Here is a 17,803-nt window from a genome sequence, read left to right on the forward strand (position 1 = left end):
TTCAATTTTAAACTCTTCTGTAACCACATTGTTAACTATCAGTTTAGCCTTTTGTTCTGAATATATTGCCTCAATCCCGTTCTCAAACCCCCGTCCCACTCCCATTTCTTTTAAATTCCCCTTCATAAATTTCCAAGATATGTTGTCGAAGGCTTTCTCCGCGTCTATAAAAATTAAAACTGCTTTAGTGTTTATGTTTGTTTGTAAAAGTTCCAATATGTCTATGATGTTCCTTGTGTTAGTAAACATATGTCTGCCCGGGAGAAAGCCTGCCTGGTCTTTATGGATTATCTCACTTAAAACTTTCTTAAATCTTCGTGCCAAAACATCTGCAAATATTTTGTAATCCACATTTAAAAGGGAGATGGGACGGTAGTTCTTGAGTTGTGTCTTTTCAGTTTCTGACTTTGGAATCAATGTGATAAATGCTTCTTTCCACGATTCAGGCGCCTTCTTCCCCTCCATTATTTCATTACTGACCTCCAACAAAGGTTGTATCAAATAATCCTTCAATGTCTTATAGTAGTTAGAGGTCAGTCCATCTGGCCCTGGTGATTTGCCCTGTTTCAGACTCTGGATGGCCTGTTCAATCTCTTGTCGTGTTATTTTGCCATTCAAAATTGTTCTATTTTCTTCTGACAGCTTTGCTAATCCATTTCTCTCCAAAAATTGTGTAATCTCTATTTCATCTTGTGGCCCTTGAGTGTATAGCTTTTTAAAATACCTCTGGAAGCACTTTCTAATCTCTCCCGGGTTCTGAATGTTCCTTCCTTCAACCTCTAAGTTTGTTACTGTATTTAATCTTTGTCTCCTTTTCAGCTGCCAGGCTAGCAGTTTCCCACATTTATTTGCCGATTCAAAAGTTTTTTGTTTCATTGTTTTAATCTTCCATTCTATTTCCTGATTTATCAGTTTGGAATATTGTGCCTGATAAAGTTTAATTTCTCTCAGAATCGGTTGGGACTTCGGGTTAGATCTTAACTTCTTCTCCAACTCTTTGATACTTTCCAGAATTTTATCTTTCTTTTCATTTTGCAGTCTTTTCTTTAAAGAATTCTGTTGAATCAAGAACCCTCTCATCACAGCTTTACTTGCATCCCAGATAGTTCTTTTTTCCACCGTAGTGTTCAAGTTAATCTCAAAATAGTCCTTTAAAGTTTTTTGGGCCTTCTTTACAATTCTTTGGTCTCTAAACAGGCCATCATTCATCTTCCATCTAAAGGAGCCGGTTGGGATCAATGTCATATCCATTCTCAAGGCGTTATGGTCGGAACATGTTTTAGGGCAGATTTTCACCTTCCTCACCTTAGGTGCCAGACTTCTAGTTATCCATATTTGGTCGATTCGTGTCCAAGTCAGTTGAGCTTCAGAAAAGAATGTTCCTTCTCTTCCCAAGGGGTTTCTAACTCTCCAGATGTCAACCCAGTCCATATTGTCAGTCATTTCAAAAAAGGTCTTAGGTAGTCTTCCCTCTTTAGTAATGTTCTGGTTCTGTGACTTATCCATATTTGTTGATACTACCCCGTTCATGTCCCCCATCATGATGACGTTGTTGTAATCCAGATAATCCAGCATGGTCTCGTGCAACTTCTTATAAAAATCCGATTTTCCTTCATTTGGAGCATAAATTCCTAATATCAAAATTTTTTCTCCTTGATACTGTACTTCTATTGCGAGGATTCTTCCACTTTCATCTTTAAAGAGAAATTTTGGTGAAAGGCTCTCTTTTGCATAGATCACCACACCTCTCTTTTTCACTGTATCCGATGATATAAATTCTTGACCAAGCCTTTTATTTATTAACACCTTTCTATGGAGCCTAATCACATGTGTTTCTTGTAAGCATATAATGTCCAATTGTTCCTTTTTTAAAATATGAAAAATTTTAGACCTTTTTTCGGGACTGTTACAGCCATTTATGTTCCAGCTCAAAAGCTGCAGAGACATCCTGGATAGGTCTGGTTATTCTTTCTGGGGTGGTACCTTGTTCTCCGGTCCTTGAGGATCCGAGGGGGCGGGCTCCCCTGGAAGTTCTGGCGCTGGCAATCCAAGTCCTTTGTGGAGGTCTTCTCCGTGTGCTCCCAAAAACTTGTCTCTATCTTCCACTGTTTTGATTTTGATCTTTCTCCCTCTGTAGGTAAAGGATAATCCTTGTGGGAACTCCCACCTGAAGATAATTGCGTTGCTTCTCAACAGTCTTGCCAATTCCGTGTAGTTAGATCTAAGGTCCAGCAACTGCTTAGGAATGTCCTTGTAGATTTCAATTCTCTTGCCCAAAATGTCTAGTGACTTTTCGTAGTGCAGGCCCAAAATCTTGTCCCTTTCCTCCTTTGATCTCAGTGTTATCAAACAATCTCTGGGCTTCTCTGTCCTTCTGACTCTGCCAAGCCTGAAAGCAGATACGATTTTGAAGTCTTTTTCCTCTAACTTCCAAAACTTGGCAAATTCCTTAGTTAGGAATTCAATAAAATTATCTTCTTCCACCTCTGGTATTGACCGTATCCTCAAGTTGGTCTCCCTGTTTCGCAGTTCTGTCATCGAAAAGTAAATCTGATGTTCTCCAACTTGTTTGCTGAGTGGTCTTACTTCTTTCTCAAGTTCTTCCAGTCTTTGACTAGTATCTTCAGCCAGTTTACGATTTTCACCTACAGCCTCCTTTAATTCTCCAATAGACTGGGCATTCCGTGCAACTTGTCCAGTCAGCTTATTCAAGCTTTCTGTGTTCTGTTCAATTTTAGCTGTATGCAAATCAGCCTTCTTGTCCAGAGCCTCCAGTTTCTCCAAAATTTTCTCCAAGACAGAGCTACTTGTCCCTGAAGCCATATCTCCCAGGTGCAGCTCCTCTGTCTCTCCCTCCCCTGCCTGTATTAGGGAGGCCGCCTCTATGTCTGGAGGCAAAGTGGAAGGCAAGGCCGGCACAGAAGATCTGCGCTGTGAGGCTGCAGATAAAGTTAGAGTTGTTTGTTTAGTCCTTCCTCTTCTCCTTGCGCCACTCATTCCAAAGTTATCTGTAATCCAAGGTCAATCCAAGTTGTTCCCATGAGAAAGCAGAGTCCCAGATACAATAGTCAAACAGAGGCCGGGAAAGGGAAAGTAGGACAAAGTCACTGCTGTAAATCCAAAATCCTCTAGAGGGAGCTTAGTACGTCTTCAGGAAAAAGATCAAATCCAAGTTAAACTTGTAAATTTAAATCCATGTCCATCGCCTCCACAATGTGTTATTTTTAGCAGAGTAAAACTTAAAGCAAAACAGTGTTTCTTACAGTGCCTTGACTGCAACAGTTTCAAAGTATCCAGTTCCAACTCAGAATGTTTCAAAACCTGAATTCAATGTATCCAAAGTTGCAAACTGGTGCTCTTCCAGGCAGCTCCAGCACCAGAGATTCTTATTTATTTTGTAATCCACTGGTTCCACAGAAGAAGAGTATCAATGCACTCCCAATATGACCAGCAAAAGTCAATAGCTCAAAGTCTTTCACTCAGAAAACTGCTTTAACAGGGTGCCAGCATTTAGTTAATGCATAACTTTTTGTCTCCACTCCTCCTGCTCTTTGCTTAAAGTTCCGTATAGCGGGAGATGGGCTTCCTGCTTATCCTCACTCCGTTTTCAGCCAAATTTCAACTTTTTTAAAAAAGTTTTAAAAGTTTCAGAAAGTTCTCAAAAAGTTTCAGAAAGTTGACAAAAGTTTCAGAAAGTTTTCAATGTCCAAATTTACTCACGGGTTGTAGTTTCCAAAATTCAGAAAAGTTGCAGGAAGAAAGGACAGCGCTGACCGGCAACAGCAACGCGGCTTCACTTCGCTGTTTGCGCAACGACCCACAGCGCCGCTACCCCCTCCGCGATCCGGAGCCCCTTACGGGGTCCCTTCAACGTTTTGGGGGCTGCTTCTGGCGCCCGCCGGGTCCCGAGACCACAGGCTTCTGCCACCTGTGGTTTTCCTGAATGGGTCTCCGCTTCGCCGTAGCGGACGACCCGTTTACAGCGGAGCTCCCTTCTCCTTACTCGGAGAAGGCAGCCATTACCGGTCGCGCCGCCTCCGGAAGTCCTCCACAGAATTGTAGATTTGGAAGGCACCCCAGAGTCATCTAGTCCACCCCCGCAAGTGTAGGAGGTGTGGGCAATTGCACGAAAAGAAGTAAAAGGGGTGGGCGGGCGCAGGAGTCAGGACCCGGGCTGCCAAATGGTTGGCGAGGGAGCCTGGTGCCTGGTGGGCGATGGGGATGCCATCCTGGTCTGGCTGCCTTTGAACAGCTGAGCAAAAACTGGCCCCCGCTGCCCCCTCCCCAACAGCTGCCTTTCCTGCAGTGGCCGGTTGCCAGCCTGGCTCCCCTGGGTGCTCAGCCAGCTCCTTGCCATGGGTGGGGGTGGTGGGGAAGGTGGCATCTCTGCCCCTCCCTGCCCGTTCCCTGCTTTCCCCCAAACTCTCCCGGCTGCTGCCGGGCAGCGGGCAGCTATTTATAGCGGCTTCAGCAGAGTTCATCAGAAAGATCTTTATTTTGATCTGACGAGTTAACAAGCAGCTGGTGCTTCTCTGAGCGGGTGAGACAAACAGGCAGCAGAGATCCTTGGATCTCGCCCAGCGCCAGGCACAGCCTCATCCTGCCCCCCTGCAGCAGCTGCAGCCAAGAGATGCGGGGGGGGGGAGGGATTCCCCCTGCAGCTGTCCCCCCCCCTCGCCCGCACTGCTGCTTCCCAATTAAGGGGACTTCCAGACGGGAGCTTGATGTGGCAAGCGAGTCTTTGAGATCCCGCAAATGCTTCACTGGCAACATGGGACACGTGTGTTTTCCAACTTGTTGGATTTCCCCATGAAGAGGGAAAATTGGCATCAAAAGATGGCAAAACACAGGCTGTCATTTTGATGCTAGCGATGCTGTCATGTGTGTGTGTGGGGAGCGTTGGGCTTGTTCCCACATCCACCTTGGGATTCGCCCCCTGCCAAGGGAGTGCTTTGTGGGTCTCCTCCTTGGCACAGTTTGCGGGGCGGGGGGGGCTGAGGGAAGGCAGGGGTGTTGGGGCTGGGCGTGGCCCCTTGAGGCTCCTGGGGGCCCACCTGGCCCCCCACTGACATGTTGGGGCTTCCTGCAGGTGTGATCCGGACGGCGGTGGCCAACCTGGACCGGGAGACGCAAGACCGCTATGAGGTGGTGGTCCGGGCGACAGACATGGCCGGGCAGCTGGGAGGCCTCTCTGGGTCCACCACCGTCACCATCGTCATCACGGACGTCAACGACAACCCCCCACGCTTCCCCCAGAGTGAGCTTGGGCCGCGGGGTGGAGGGGGGGAGGGTGGCAGCAGCTGGCAGCTCCTTTGTGGGGGGCAGCTGTCCAGTCAGAGCTGGGTGCCCCACTTGGGCTGCCTTGGCAGTGGGTTGCTGGACCAGGCAGCGGGATGGGCCCTGCCAGCTGAGCACTGAGGCCACGTTGCCTGTGCCATGCACACTCTCCCGGTGCCAGGCTGAGGTGCCCCTGCTTTTAGGGTGCAGGCTCCGTGCAAGCTGTGAAGGGTGTGTGTGCCCCCATAAACTCTGGTGTGGGGTAGGCAGATTTACACAGGACTCCCCCCCCCCCCCATGAGAGATTCCCTTTCCCGAAATTTCAGAACCACTGACTTGATGACAAATGCAAATCCAGGATTAGGCGGCTGGGCCGTTTGGCAGTTTTAGCTTTATAAATTAGGAATAAAATGCAATGGGATCTCTTTGCGGGGCATTAGAACAATATCCCTCCGCAATATTTTTTTTTACAGAAAACTTCCACATTCTTTTTTTCCTAGAAAATCCACATCACTGCTTTTTATTATTGTCCCCCCCCCCCTTAAATGGAAGTTTATTAAGGTAAAGAAAAAAACAAAGAGAGAATTTATGGGGTGAGGGAATGGAACACATGGCATCAACTCTGAGCACATTGGCAGTGCAAGAAGCATCAATCCATCAACCCAAGATGGACATACAACATCCAAATGTCTAAAATGATGTCCAGGTGAAAGTGGAGTTTACAAAAAACAACAACACAAAACGGGTGCAGATGGAGTCGGGACATTCAGGTCCTCAGACCACTGGCCGGCAGACAGCCAGTATCAATCCTTCCAGGTGCTTTGTGACCCAAAGGGCTCCCAAAGTCCACTTTTCTCATCCTGCTGTGAATCCCCAGGTCATGGGGAGAGGATTTGAAAATGCACAGACATCCTCAAATATCCAGGATTGCTCCAATACAAAAATGATGCAGACCCAAAGGGAAGTGCCGCTGGACCTGCCAACATCACGACAGGGCCAGAGTCCATCCGAATTAGACCGTCCCTAGAGAGACGTTGTGCAATAGACCTGGGAGAACAATTTTTGCAGAATCCCTCTCAGTTTTAAAGCTACAGAAATGTTCCACGTCGATCAGAAGGGTTGTCCCATCCAGAGATCTGTGGTTGAGGTTGTGCCACCCACTCAAACTTCTTGTTCCATCCATGCTTTGAAGATGGGTTCCTTGGGGGGGGGGGATGTGAGAGTGCCGGGGCTCGGAGGCAGCGATGGGGTGGCTCTTAAGCAGGAACCTTCCTCACCCGGCCTCTCCCCCCCCCGCCCCAGAGATGTACCAGTTCAGTGTGGTGGAGACGGCCCCCGTGGGGACTCTGATCGGGAGGGTGAAGGCCGAGGACTCCGACGTGGGCGAGAACACCGACATGACCTACCAGGTCAAGGACGAGGAGGGGCTGGGGGCTTTCCGGGTGACCACCGACAGCAACACACAGGAAGCCCTCATCTCCGTGCAGAAGGTGAGCCGGGGGGGGGGGCTCTCCTTCTCCCCTTTGTGGGTGTTGGGGGAAGCTGGGGGGGGGGGTGCCTCTGGCCACAGCAGGGCCTCGGGGGAGCTGCCCCAGCATTCACAATTCTATACAATTCAGATCCATGCAGTTCTATGGATTCCCTGCCATGCTCTGCTGCCCCATCAGCAAAGCCCTGCCCACCCTTGGGGGCTCTTTCCTCCTGCCCCTCCCTTCTCCCCCTTTCTCCCCCCCCCCCCAGCTGCCTCTGGTTTCTCCAATTGATTCCTGGTGGGTTCTGGATGCCTCCCAGTTCTGCTTGGCTGTCGGCCTCCCTCCGCCTGGGAAACGGGGATCTCGGGACTCTTCAGCTTTTTCAGAATTCGGAGCATGCCAGCCTGTCTGCGGGATTCTGCCTGCCTCCGTCTTCTGAGCGCCTCGCGTTGCGTCAGACTGGGGCCCCCTCCTCCCCCATGGAGGAAGGCAGACAGGCAGGCAGGAGACTGAGAGCTGCCTGCTGCAGAGCCAGCCCATAGGCCCTGCTCTGGCCTGTCTGCCCTGACTGGCAGCCGCTCTCTGGGGTTGCCCTTCCCAGCCTTGCCAGGCGATGCTGCCAGGCGGGTGCACCTGGGTCCCTCTGCATGCAAGGCAGCTGCTCCCCACAGAGCTCTGCCCCCTAAAACATAGAGCTGCTTATCGGTGCCTCTTTGCAGAACTGGCCCCAGAGGACCTGGCTGGGCACTGCCACCCTTAAAGGGGTCAGCTCCTTCCTCAGGCCTTTTGCAAGAGGGAGATGCCCCTGGCTCTCAACCTCGGGTGGCCAAGGGGTGGGGCAGGGCTTGGGGGGAGCCTGGATGGTGTCAGCCCACTGCTCACCCCACACAAAACCCTCTTTTCTCTGCAGCCTCTGGACTTTGAGGCCCAGAGTGTGCAGACCGTGGTGGTCGAGGCCCTGAACAAGTTTGCGGACCCCCGCTTTGTGGACCTGGGCACCTTCCGGGACCAGACCATCGTGCGCGTCTCCGTGCTGGATGTGGACGAGCCCCCCGAGTTCCAGCCCCCCGACGGCCTGATGGAGGTGCAGGAGGACGCGGCGGTGGGCTCCTTGGTGGGCATGGTCACCGCCCTGGACCCCGACGTGGCAAACAGACCCGTCCGGTAAGGAGGGCTTCCTCTCCTCCGTCCAGGAAATGGGCGCGTGGTGCCGGGAGAGGGAGGAAGTAGGGCAGGAAGGGGGGGTTGCAAAGGCAAGTGGGGGGCATGGGCAGCTGAGTTGGGAGACCCCAAGGGGACAAGAAGGGGGAAGGGGCAAGAAGGTTCTGGGCACCTCAGCCTGGGAGGAGGCAGAGAAGGAGGAATCCGGAATCTGCAAGGCGGCCCCCGTGGGCTTCATGTCGCACAAAACTCGGCTTTTGAGGAGAGGTTTCTGCAAAGTCCTTGGGCAAGAAATCAGTTTCGAGGTTTGTGAGATGAACTAAAAGGCGAGGTCTTTGCCCAACTTAGGGGGGCGGGAGTGGAAGGGCTTCTGTGTAGTTTGTGGATCTTTTCCTTTTTGCACATATCACACACATGCGCATCTTGAACCTTTTCATGCACATTCCTGAAAATCTCCTGGTTGTGCAATCGGTGCTTGATTATATAACCCAGTTGCTGAGTTTCTGCTTTGAGTGGCGCCTCTGTTTGTGTCTCAGGAGAGGCAAAGGGGTCTGGGGCAGAGGGGTCCAGAAGAAGTGGGCCATGCAAAGTCAGCTGGCTGTCGCTCAGAATGGGTGGGCTCGGGTGCCAGGGGAATGCCAGAGGCATGAAGGGAGACGAGGTGCAGGGGTTCTGGGGGGCGGGCAGGCCCAGCCGCTCTGCTCTGGTTCTGGGGCTCTACCAGGATTGGCCCAACGGAGCCCAGGGGCCTCTGATGCCCCACAGGTGAGCAAAGAGGGCAGATCAGCAGGGCCTGTGCCAGGTGGACCCCCTCCCCATCAACTCTAAGTGACGGGGGCCGCTGGAGAGAAGTGGACTCCCCTTCCTCGGAGGTTTTTAAGCCGAGGTCGGATGGCCGCCTGCCAGGGATGCTTCAGCTGTGATTCGCTGGGAGGACAGACAGGCCTCCACTCTTTCTCTGCCCAGGACAGGGCCCTCCTCCCGGCTTCCTCCCCGCCTGCGCCCGCCGGAGCCCCTCTGCTGCTCCCCCCCGGCTGCGACGCAGAGCTGCAGGCTGGCACTCTGTAGAGACGCTGTTGCTCCTTGGCACTCGCTGGCGCCGCAGACATGTGTTGGGCACAGGCGGTTTGCAGACTCCCGCGACGCCCGAGAGCGTCAACCTGCTCCGGCACAAAGGCGGCAGGCAGGGAAAACAAACACCACAAAGAGCTTTTCACACCGCGCTTGAAAAGCTTCCCAGAGCCCAGCAGCAGCCGCAGCAGCAGCAATGCACATGCCAGGATGAGCCCCTCGCTCGGCTGCCGCCGCTGCCTTTGGGGGTGGCAAGGAAGGGCTGAGGCAGGCGAGTGCCAAGGAAACCGCCAAAGCGCAGGAGAGGGAGGAGGAGAAGCCGCTCTTTGCTCTGCCCAGCCAAACAACAGGCGATGCCGTTGGGAGGAGGAGAGGGAAGCTGGCGACACCAGCGGCATCCCAAGCAGGGGCTTCTTGCTCTGGCTGCCTCAAAGCCCCCCCCCCCCGGGAACCAGCTAGGCATGGGGTGGGGGGCAGATCTGCTGCCTTTGGTGATGGGGGCACACATTGGTTTAGCTGGTGCAGGGAAGGGCTGGGCAGGGCAGGGAAGGCCTTGTTGGAGGGCGCTGCTGGGGGGGCAACTGGGACACATGAGGGCTGAGAGAGCTCCCCCTTGCCAGGGGGCTGGGCTCTGGGGGGGGGGCAGAGAAGGGCATCCTTTTCTTTTTGTGTATCACTGACGCTGCTTTCCTGCAGCATGCAAAACGTAATAATGCTGTTGGGAAAGCTTCCATCAAAACACCCCGGAGCATCTGTAGGTATTCTGGACCTGCAGGTGACATGTCCGCCTCCGCTGAGCTCTGCCTTGCAGGGGGTTGGACTAGATGACCCCAGGGGGTCTCTCCCAGCTCTACAATTCTGTGAGTCTGTGAATCCTCAATTTGGGAGGGTTGGCAAGACTGAGAAAGAAGTGAGGGGGCTTCTTTCTACGTGGTTTGGCAGCAGTGAGGGAAATGCACTCTGCACATGCTCAGCCCCGGCATGAAGTGGGAACTGGGGTTCTGCGGCTCTGTGGGAGGCCTTCAGGCTGAACCGTGACCTGGAAGCAGCTCCTGGGGCCGACCTCTGGGGGCCTTGGCTTGGGCCAGGGTCTGCTCCTGTGCCCTCCTCCCTCCGAGACAGGATCAAGCCCTGCGCTGGGTGCAGAGCGGCTGAGGCCAAGGTCCCCTCTGGACAGGCCCACCCTTTCCTCGCCACCTTCGGCCGGCAGCAGCGTCTGAGACCCCCCCTGGGCCGCAGCCCCCACGCAAACACGCCATTGCAGGCAGCAGCAGCAGCAAAGCAATTTGGCTTGTTTCATAGCCGGATAAAAGACGATAAATCCCCCAGAGACAAACCAGACCTGATTGAAAATAATCTTGCCAGCCAGGCAATTAGGAGGGCGAGCGGAGAGGCGAGGGGGCCGTGACCTGCCGCCTCTGGCCTGGCACCGCTGGCGCAGCATCTCCCAGCAGCCACGCCGGATGCCGCCTGGCGTTTGCTCCCCCGCCACCCTGGAGGTGGGGCTGCCCTCCTCGGCTGCTTGTGGGGGGCAGAGGGAGGGGGCAGTCATGGGGGCAAAAGGAGGGCCAAGGGGTGGGAGACAAGGCAGCGGGAGAAGCCAGAAACTCCTAGCAGAGCTTGGCTTGCGGGTGGCAGAGGGCAGCCGGGCAGAGACCGCCCTCTGGGGCTGCTGCCGGGAGGTCAGGCCTGGCACATCCAGGAGGGTGGCTGTGCCATCACCTCCATCGCAGAATCCAGGGGGCGACTCCAGTAAGCAGCAGGTGCTGGGCACACATGGTGCATGCGCAGGGCAGCAGCTTCCCCTTTTGCCCCCGTCGGGGATCTATCCTGGCCGGGGCAGAAGGCACAGCCCAGGAACAGAGAGGAAGCACCAGGAAGCGTATGGCTGAAGGTGCCTCCCAGGAGGCCCTCGGCTTCCGTTGGTGGGAATCATAGTTGGAAGGGACCCCGAGGGTCTCCCAGTCCAGCTCCCTGCATTGCAGGGGAAGCCCCTCCAGCGCTCTGGGGCTCTCGCAAGGCTCTTCTTTCCCGGGGAGGGGGGCACTTGTGGGTCTTTCCTCTCTCCCCGGGGGACGTAAGACTCTGCAGTTGTCCCCTCCCTCCCCGCCTGGCCTTTCTCTCTGTCAAGGTCGTTTGGAACCTGTATCCTCCTGTCCTCCGCAATATTTACAGTTCCTCCCGGCTTGTGTCATCCTCTGCGGATTTGACGAGGGCCCCTCGCTCGGCGCTCCTCCATCCGAGTCATTAACTTTATTGCGGAGGAAAAAGGAGGCAGCACAGCGGCGCAGGCAGATGCCCGGCTGGCCTGGCGGGGGGCCGGAGGGGCTGTGCAGGGTGCGGCTGGGGCTGCTTCAGGAACCCCTGGCCGGTGGGGGTGCTGCTTTTTCTGGGAACACGTCCACAGCACGGATCCGGACGGAGGTGCAGAAGCCTCCAAGGCCTGGCAGTCTGGCTTCCTTGGCATCTCCCTTCTGCTCTCTGCTGGGCCAGTCGCCTCACATCCCTGGCACAGAAGCCAGACCAGGATGCCCGTGACCCCTCCAGTCCAGCATCCTGTTGTCCCAGTGGCCAAACAGATGCCCATTGTAGGAACACTGCAAGCAGCTCCTGAGTCCCAGAGCAACTCTGCTCTCCTGCGGATTCCAGCGACTGGCATTCAGAAACCTGGCTGACTCCGACTGTGGAGGCAGAGCGGTGCCATCCTGGCTAGGAGCCGTCCAGAGTGCGCCCCCCCCCCCGAAACCTTCCTGCCTGTTGGGGGGGTGTGAAACAACAACAACAACAAACCTATGAGTACATGAAACATACTCAATAAACACACCAGATTTCAACGGAAGTCTTTATAGCAGAAGACCCCGTGGATCAGTTCATTCTCTAGTCAGTTCATGCGCCACTACTATGCTATAAGATCCACTATCCTCTAACATTACATATGAGCCTGGACTGCTGATGAAGCCTAGGATGGCAAAACAAGGCTAATATTCTGGAAATCCTTGTCTTAGACTCTGTGACAGGATTCTGTGGAACTGTAACAACCCTTCATGTGGATCATTGGACTCTTTGAACAGACAGGTGGAATAGACACTTACTGTATTTTTCGTTCTATAAGACGCACCAGACCACAAGACGCACCTAGTTTTTGGAGGAGGAAAACAAGAAAAAAAATATTCTGAATCTCAGAAGCCAGAACAGCAAGAGGGATCACTGTGCAGTGAAAGCAACAATCCCTCTTGCTGTTCTGGCTCCTGGGATAGCTGCGCAGCCTGCATTCGCTCCATAAGACGCACAGACATTTCCCCTTACTTTTTAGGAGGGAAAAAGTGAGTCTTATAGAGCAAAAAATATGGTATACATGTATGGACCTTATACATGAATGGACTAGAGAATGATCTGATCCACGGGGTCTTCTGCTTTTTCCGTTGAACTTTATGAGACTTCTGTCGAAATCTACAATTTGATACAATGAATATTATACCTTATTTATTCAAAAATACAGCCGGTTACGTCTTGTGTTGGTGGGGTGAGTCAGCGCCCGGGGGGGGGGCCTGGGTCCCCCTCTGCCTTTACAGGGGCTGGAGGCCAATGTCAGATGTGTGCAGTTCCTTCTTGATTCCACATGCCAGGAGAGTTTGTGTGGAAGGTGCCACTTGCAGTGCCCTCGGAGCCGCCTCTATGGCTCTCTGATCTGAGGAGGGTGATCTTCCTTTTCCGGGTTCTTGCTCTGACACGGTGTCTTCTCCGTGAATGAATGAATGTTGGCAAGTTGTGGCGCCAGTCTGAAAGTGGCAGTGAATGACAGCTGGTGTGGGATGGGCGTGCCGGTCTGTTGGCTGGGCAGGTTCTGTGCATTAAACACCTTTTGCAGCATCTATTGACAAGTTTCCTTTAATGGCTAAATTAAAAGGAGCAGGTTTCTAGTCCTCCTTGTGGCTGATCACAGAGGAGGAGAAGTTGACCAGTGGCGGAAGAAGCCTGTCTGGCAGCCGGGGCAGGGCGCTGAGGGGTGGGCCGAACCACCCACAGGGGCAGGGCAAACTGCCCAGTTGTGCATGCGCAGCACCCATACGGACGGTGCTCAAGTGGCACCCATAGGGATGGCACATGCATGATGCCCATACCAACGGGGCAAGCATGCCCTCGGCCACCCCACAGCTGGGGGGTAGGCAGCGAGTGGACAGTGCAGAGCCTTTGGGTGCCTGAGACGCATGGCATGGGCGCGCTGCAGGGCCCACGGTGAGTGCCACCTGCCATTTCATCACCCCTCCTCAGGATGACACCGGGGTGGGCCTCACCCCCGCACCCCCTTCCTACCCCCCTGGGGTTGACATCAGGGTCCCAAGAGCTCCGCTGCCCCATGTGCCATCCTTCCACCCCTCCCTTGCATCCTCCTCACAGCTCCCTTTCCCACCTGGTGCCCAGGTACGCCATCGACCGCAGCACCGACCTGGAGCAGATCTTTGACATTGACCCGCTGACCGGCGCCATCGTGACCAGCAAGGTGCTGGACCGGGAGACAGCCGGCTGGCACAACATCACCATCTTGGCCATGGAAGCAGGTGAGTCCGGGGGGGGGGGGGCGGGCAGGATGGAGTCAGCCCAGAGGGGGCCAAGAAGAAGGAGAAGAGCCCCGAGGTGGAGGAGGCCAAAGGGGCTCGTCTGGACCTGAAGCAGCCCTCCCAGGTGCCAACGGGAAGCAGGAAGGGGCAAGCCAGCAGGAATATTAATCTGAGCTGGGATGGGCAGGCGGGCAGTGCTTCTGCCTCCGCTGCCACGCCTGACGTGGGGCCTCCTGGGGAGCTACATCCCCCCCCCACCTCCCTGCCTGTCTCTGGGGCTGGCGCCTCAGGCCCCCTTTTGATGCCCCCGGAGGAAGGCAAAGCCAAAACCTCACGGCTGCGGCAGCAAAGGGGGAGGGGGCAGGATTGGGAGGGAGGGAGGGAGGGGGCAAAGGAGAAGCAACACCCCCCCTGCCCCCAAGCCCTTTTGGGGGCTTCCAGGAGGATTATTAGCGTCCCACCTTTCGCTTTTGAAGGAGATCAAGCACCTTTCTGATGGTGAGAGATGTTGGCAGCGAGACGGACTCTGGGAAGGGGGCGGATTCTCCTCCATTGGAGGTTTCTAAGCAGGTGGCCCCCTGTGACTCCGGCATTGCCGGGGGTTGGATTAGATGACCCTGAGGGGCCCTTCCAACTTCTAAAGCCCTCCAACCTGATGGCCATCGCTGCTTCCTTAGTTTCATGATGTGCTGCGTGAAGAAGTTCAGCTAAAAGAGGGCAAAGGCTGCTTTCCTCGCTGCCGCAGTTGCAGGATCTTGTCCATGAGACCCTTCCTGGTACACCGGTGGCAGAGCAGGCTCCCCTCTTTCTGCAGCACCTGAAATTACCCTGGGCGGAGGGCTCCCCTGGGCTCTGCTTATGGGGTGCCCACTCTGGGCTCCCCTCCCCTTCCCACACTCCCCTCCCTCCCACTCCCACCCTCTTCACACATAGCCTCTCCCCCCCCCCCAATTTCTCTGCAAACCAGCCTGGTCCTTGGCAGGCAGGCGAGCGCGAAAGATGGTATTTTTGGGAGCCCTGCAGGAGGCGGCTGTAGCTGGGGAGGAGGCCGAGGTTCAGCACCAAGCAGATGGTGGGGGAGAGTGAGCGGCTCGGCTCCAGCCCCCCCCCCCCCCAGCGGGCGCTGCTTTTGACGGGGGTCCTGTGAGGACCTCGGCTCTTGCGCTCCTGCCTGCTACCCCATCCTCCCTGGTCCTCCTCGGCTGTCTATGTATTTTTTGGGAGGGGGGGCTGCTGTGTTCCATCTCTGCCGCTCTCCCCAAAGAGGAAGCCCAACAGCTTGAATGCTGCTTCCCCAAACTTCAAACAAGGACGGCAGGAAACAAAGGCAGGCTCCCAGCAGCCGCCGCCTTTGATGCCTCCCTGGCTGGGTCTCGGGGGTCTGGGCCAGCGGATTTCGGGAAGGGCCCTGAGACAGATTCCTTTCCTCCTCCTCCTCGCCCCCCTTCCCTCTCCTGGCAGAGCGGCTGGCTGGCTCTGCTCTGCCAAAGGAAATCTCTTGGGGTGGGGGGGGGGGAGAGGAAGGAGTTAGCCGAATAAATAGGAATAAATATGCGTGGCAAGTGCAGGTAGGAAGCCGCACCTGTCTGGAGGGGGAGAGGGAATGCTAATGAGGAGGAGGAAGATGGCAGAGAGGGGCTGCAGAAGAAGATGCAAGAGCATTTCCTGCATTGCAGGGGTGGGACTAGATGACCTTTGGGGACCCCTTCCAGCTTGACAGTGCTGGGAGTCGAGTGTCCAAGGGAGCTGCCGCTTCCGGGAAGGCCCTCTGGAGAGGCTGGGCGTGAGGCGTTCCAAACTGCCCTGGGATCTTTGGATAAAGGATGGCGTATAAACTGAATTATTCTTCGGAAGAAGAATGCAGCAGTTGCAGCTGGGTGACTTGAGAAGACAATCCGACAAAGGCACAGAGGAGGAAACCTCTCAGGGCTTCTTGGAGTCCCCGGGGGCAGCGGCTGCTCTTGCAATGGGTCCTGGGCCTGCTGCTGCCAGCCCCCCCCTCCCTCGCCATTCCTGCCCCCTTTCCGGAGAGCAGCGGCTGCTGTGGCTCAAGGCCTCTTTCTGCCCAGCCTGCCTGTCTCCTCTGCCTCGGTAAAGATCTCTCCCTGCATCGGAAATAAGAGCGTCTGTTCTTGCGGTCTGGGCCAGAGTTAGGCCCTTGCATGTTTGGTTGGGGGTCTTGCAATTACAGTGGTACCTTGGGATGCGAACAGGATCCGTTCCGGAGCCCCGTTCGCATCCTGCAGCGAACACAAACCGCGTCTGCGTGTCTGCACATGCGCGGGTCGCGAATTTCCCCTTCCGTGCATGCATGTGACGTCATTTTGAGCGTCTGCGCATGCGCAAGCGGCGAAACCCGGAAGTAAGCCCTCCGTTCCATCCGGGTCGCCACGAAACACAACCCAAAAAGGCTTAACCTGAAGGGACTTCAACCCGAGGTATGACTGTACCTTCCAGAGTAGAAATGTTTCCAGAATTCCCGGTCTCTGCCGCGCCCCAATGGACTGTGTTTTTCACAGCCAGCCCCACGGCAGGGAGTGGGGTTCAGAACTGTTCAGTAGCTCCAGTTGGCTTGCAGGGGGCCTGTGGGGGGCAGTACCATGGGGGGGGGGCTTGGCGGGACAGCACCTCTCCTGCATTGAAGGAGGGTTGACTGGATGACTCTTGGGGTCCCTTCTGACCCCACAGCCCAATGATCCTCTTGCCCTTGGCAGGGGAGACCAGGGGCTTCTTCCCCCCCCCCCCCAGGCCATGGTGCAGAGGGGCTCTGCTGCCCCCCGGCTCCCATTGCGTGGCTGGGGGGGGGGATCCCTCTCTCTGCCCGCAAATACAAGGCGACAGGCATCAGAAGGGCCGTCTCTCCCCGCAACAGCTCCCATTTCCAGACCAGTCAGCAGCCCCGGCGGGCGAAGGGGCCTGTCAGGGCGCATTAGTGCCAGCGCTGGGCGGGCGCCTTCCCCCCCGACTCCCCTCTCCTCCGTCAGGAAGTTCTGACTCATCCATTTTAACTGTCCAGACGCTCCTGCCAGGGACATTATCCGGAGCGCTTTGTAATCATGAAATATTAATGGCGGATATTGAATTTAAAGCGCCATTTATGTCGGGATCCTTTGCTGGAAAGGGCAGTTGTAAAGGGGCGGCCTTCAAAGGGGGGGGGGCAGGGAGAGAGGGAGAAAGAGAGAGGGAAGGAGAGAGAGAGAGAGAGAGAGGTGGGGGGAGAGTCAGCATCTCCCACCCGGGGACCCAACTGCTTTGTGGGCCTCTTGCGAAGGGCTTTTGCCCTAAGCAGGAACATGACCCCTCCCTCCCTCTTGGTGCTTCAAGGGGGGGGGGAGAGAAGGATGACAATGAATGACGCATATCTTCCCGTAACTGCCCAGGAGCCTCATTCCAGCCCCTGCCCATCACTGCTGGTGGGCCACTTGCTGCTCTTTGGGTCTCAACCCCACTTTGGCGCAATTCAGACGCGCAGAATCGTAGGGTTGGGAGGCACCCCAAGGTCATCCAGTCCAACCCCCGCAATGCAGGTTTCGCAGCTAAAGAACCCCCGCCATAGATGCTCACACTTTCTGCACCCGCACACACCCAGCGCTTCTTGGTGGGGCTGGACGCCCAAGGGTGCCTCTTGACCCCACCCTCGGGGGGGGGACCTGCTTCCTCCCATTTCACAGCCCTGGGAGGCCCCTGCCTCTGGTGTCCAGGGCCCTCCAAACGGGGCCAGGAGCTCTTCTCCCTTCCGGGTTTCCCAGGCTGAGCCTCTGCATGTGGGGAGGGTCATGGCTGGCTGGTCAGCGGCTGCCCCATCTCTGGCGCTGGCTTGGCTCTGGGTGGTCCCAAGTCACAATGGCCTCACTCTGGCTCCCCAGTCCAATGCTTCTGAATCCCAGTGGCTGGAAACTGCAGGATGCGAAAGGGCTGCTCTGGCATAACCTCCAAGTGTCCCGGTTTTCCAGGGACAGTCCCGGAATTACAGAAGCTGTCCTGGTTTCTGATTTGATCCATAGCTGTCAACGTTTCCCTTTTTAAAAGGGAAATTCCCTTATTCTGAATAGGATTCCTCACAAGAAAGGGGAAAAGTTGACAGCTATGATTTGATCCCAGAATGTCCCGGTTTCCTCCCCTCCATGTCTCTGAGAAGTGGAGTGTGTGTGTCGGTGCAAAAACAGAGTCCAGTTTATACTGAAAATGAAATCCCTGCACCAAATGAAGGAGACAGGGAAGTTGGCGTGAAAAGCCCCTCCTAGAATTTCAAAGGAAAAGGTC

At 55.2% G+C, this 17,803-nt stretch overlaps 1 protein-coding gene across 7 annotated transcripts in view; it reads left to right on the top strand.

Moving 5' to 3' along the window:
• The window catches only part of CDH22 (cadherin 22), a 95,585-nt gene that overhangs the window by 58,775 nt on the left and 19,007 nt on the right, over window positions 1-17,803 (top strand). For all 7 annotated transcript variants that reach the window (XM_083447343.1, XM_083447340.1, XM_083447342.1 and 4 more), the window contains 4 exons: window positions 5,090-5,257; window positions 6,580-6,767; window positions 7,660-7,913; window positions 13,404-13,540. In XM_083447343.1, the coding sequence (XP_083303469.1) occupies window positions 5,090-5,257; window positions 6,580-6,767; window positions 7,660-7,913; window positions 13,404-13,540 (747 nt within the window). The remainder of the gene's footprint in view (window positions 1-5,089; window positions 5,258-6,579; window positions 6,768-7,659; window positions 7,914-13,403; window positions 13,541-17,803) is intronic.

Source organism: Podarcis tiliguerta (assembly GCF_965153285.1).
Source record: "Podarcis tiliguerta genome assembly, chromosome: 6".
NCBI lineage: Eukaryota > Metazoa > Chordata > Lepidosauria > Squamata > Lacertidae > Podarcis > Podarcis tiliguerta.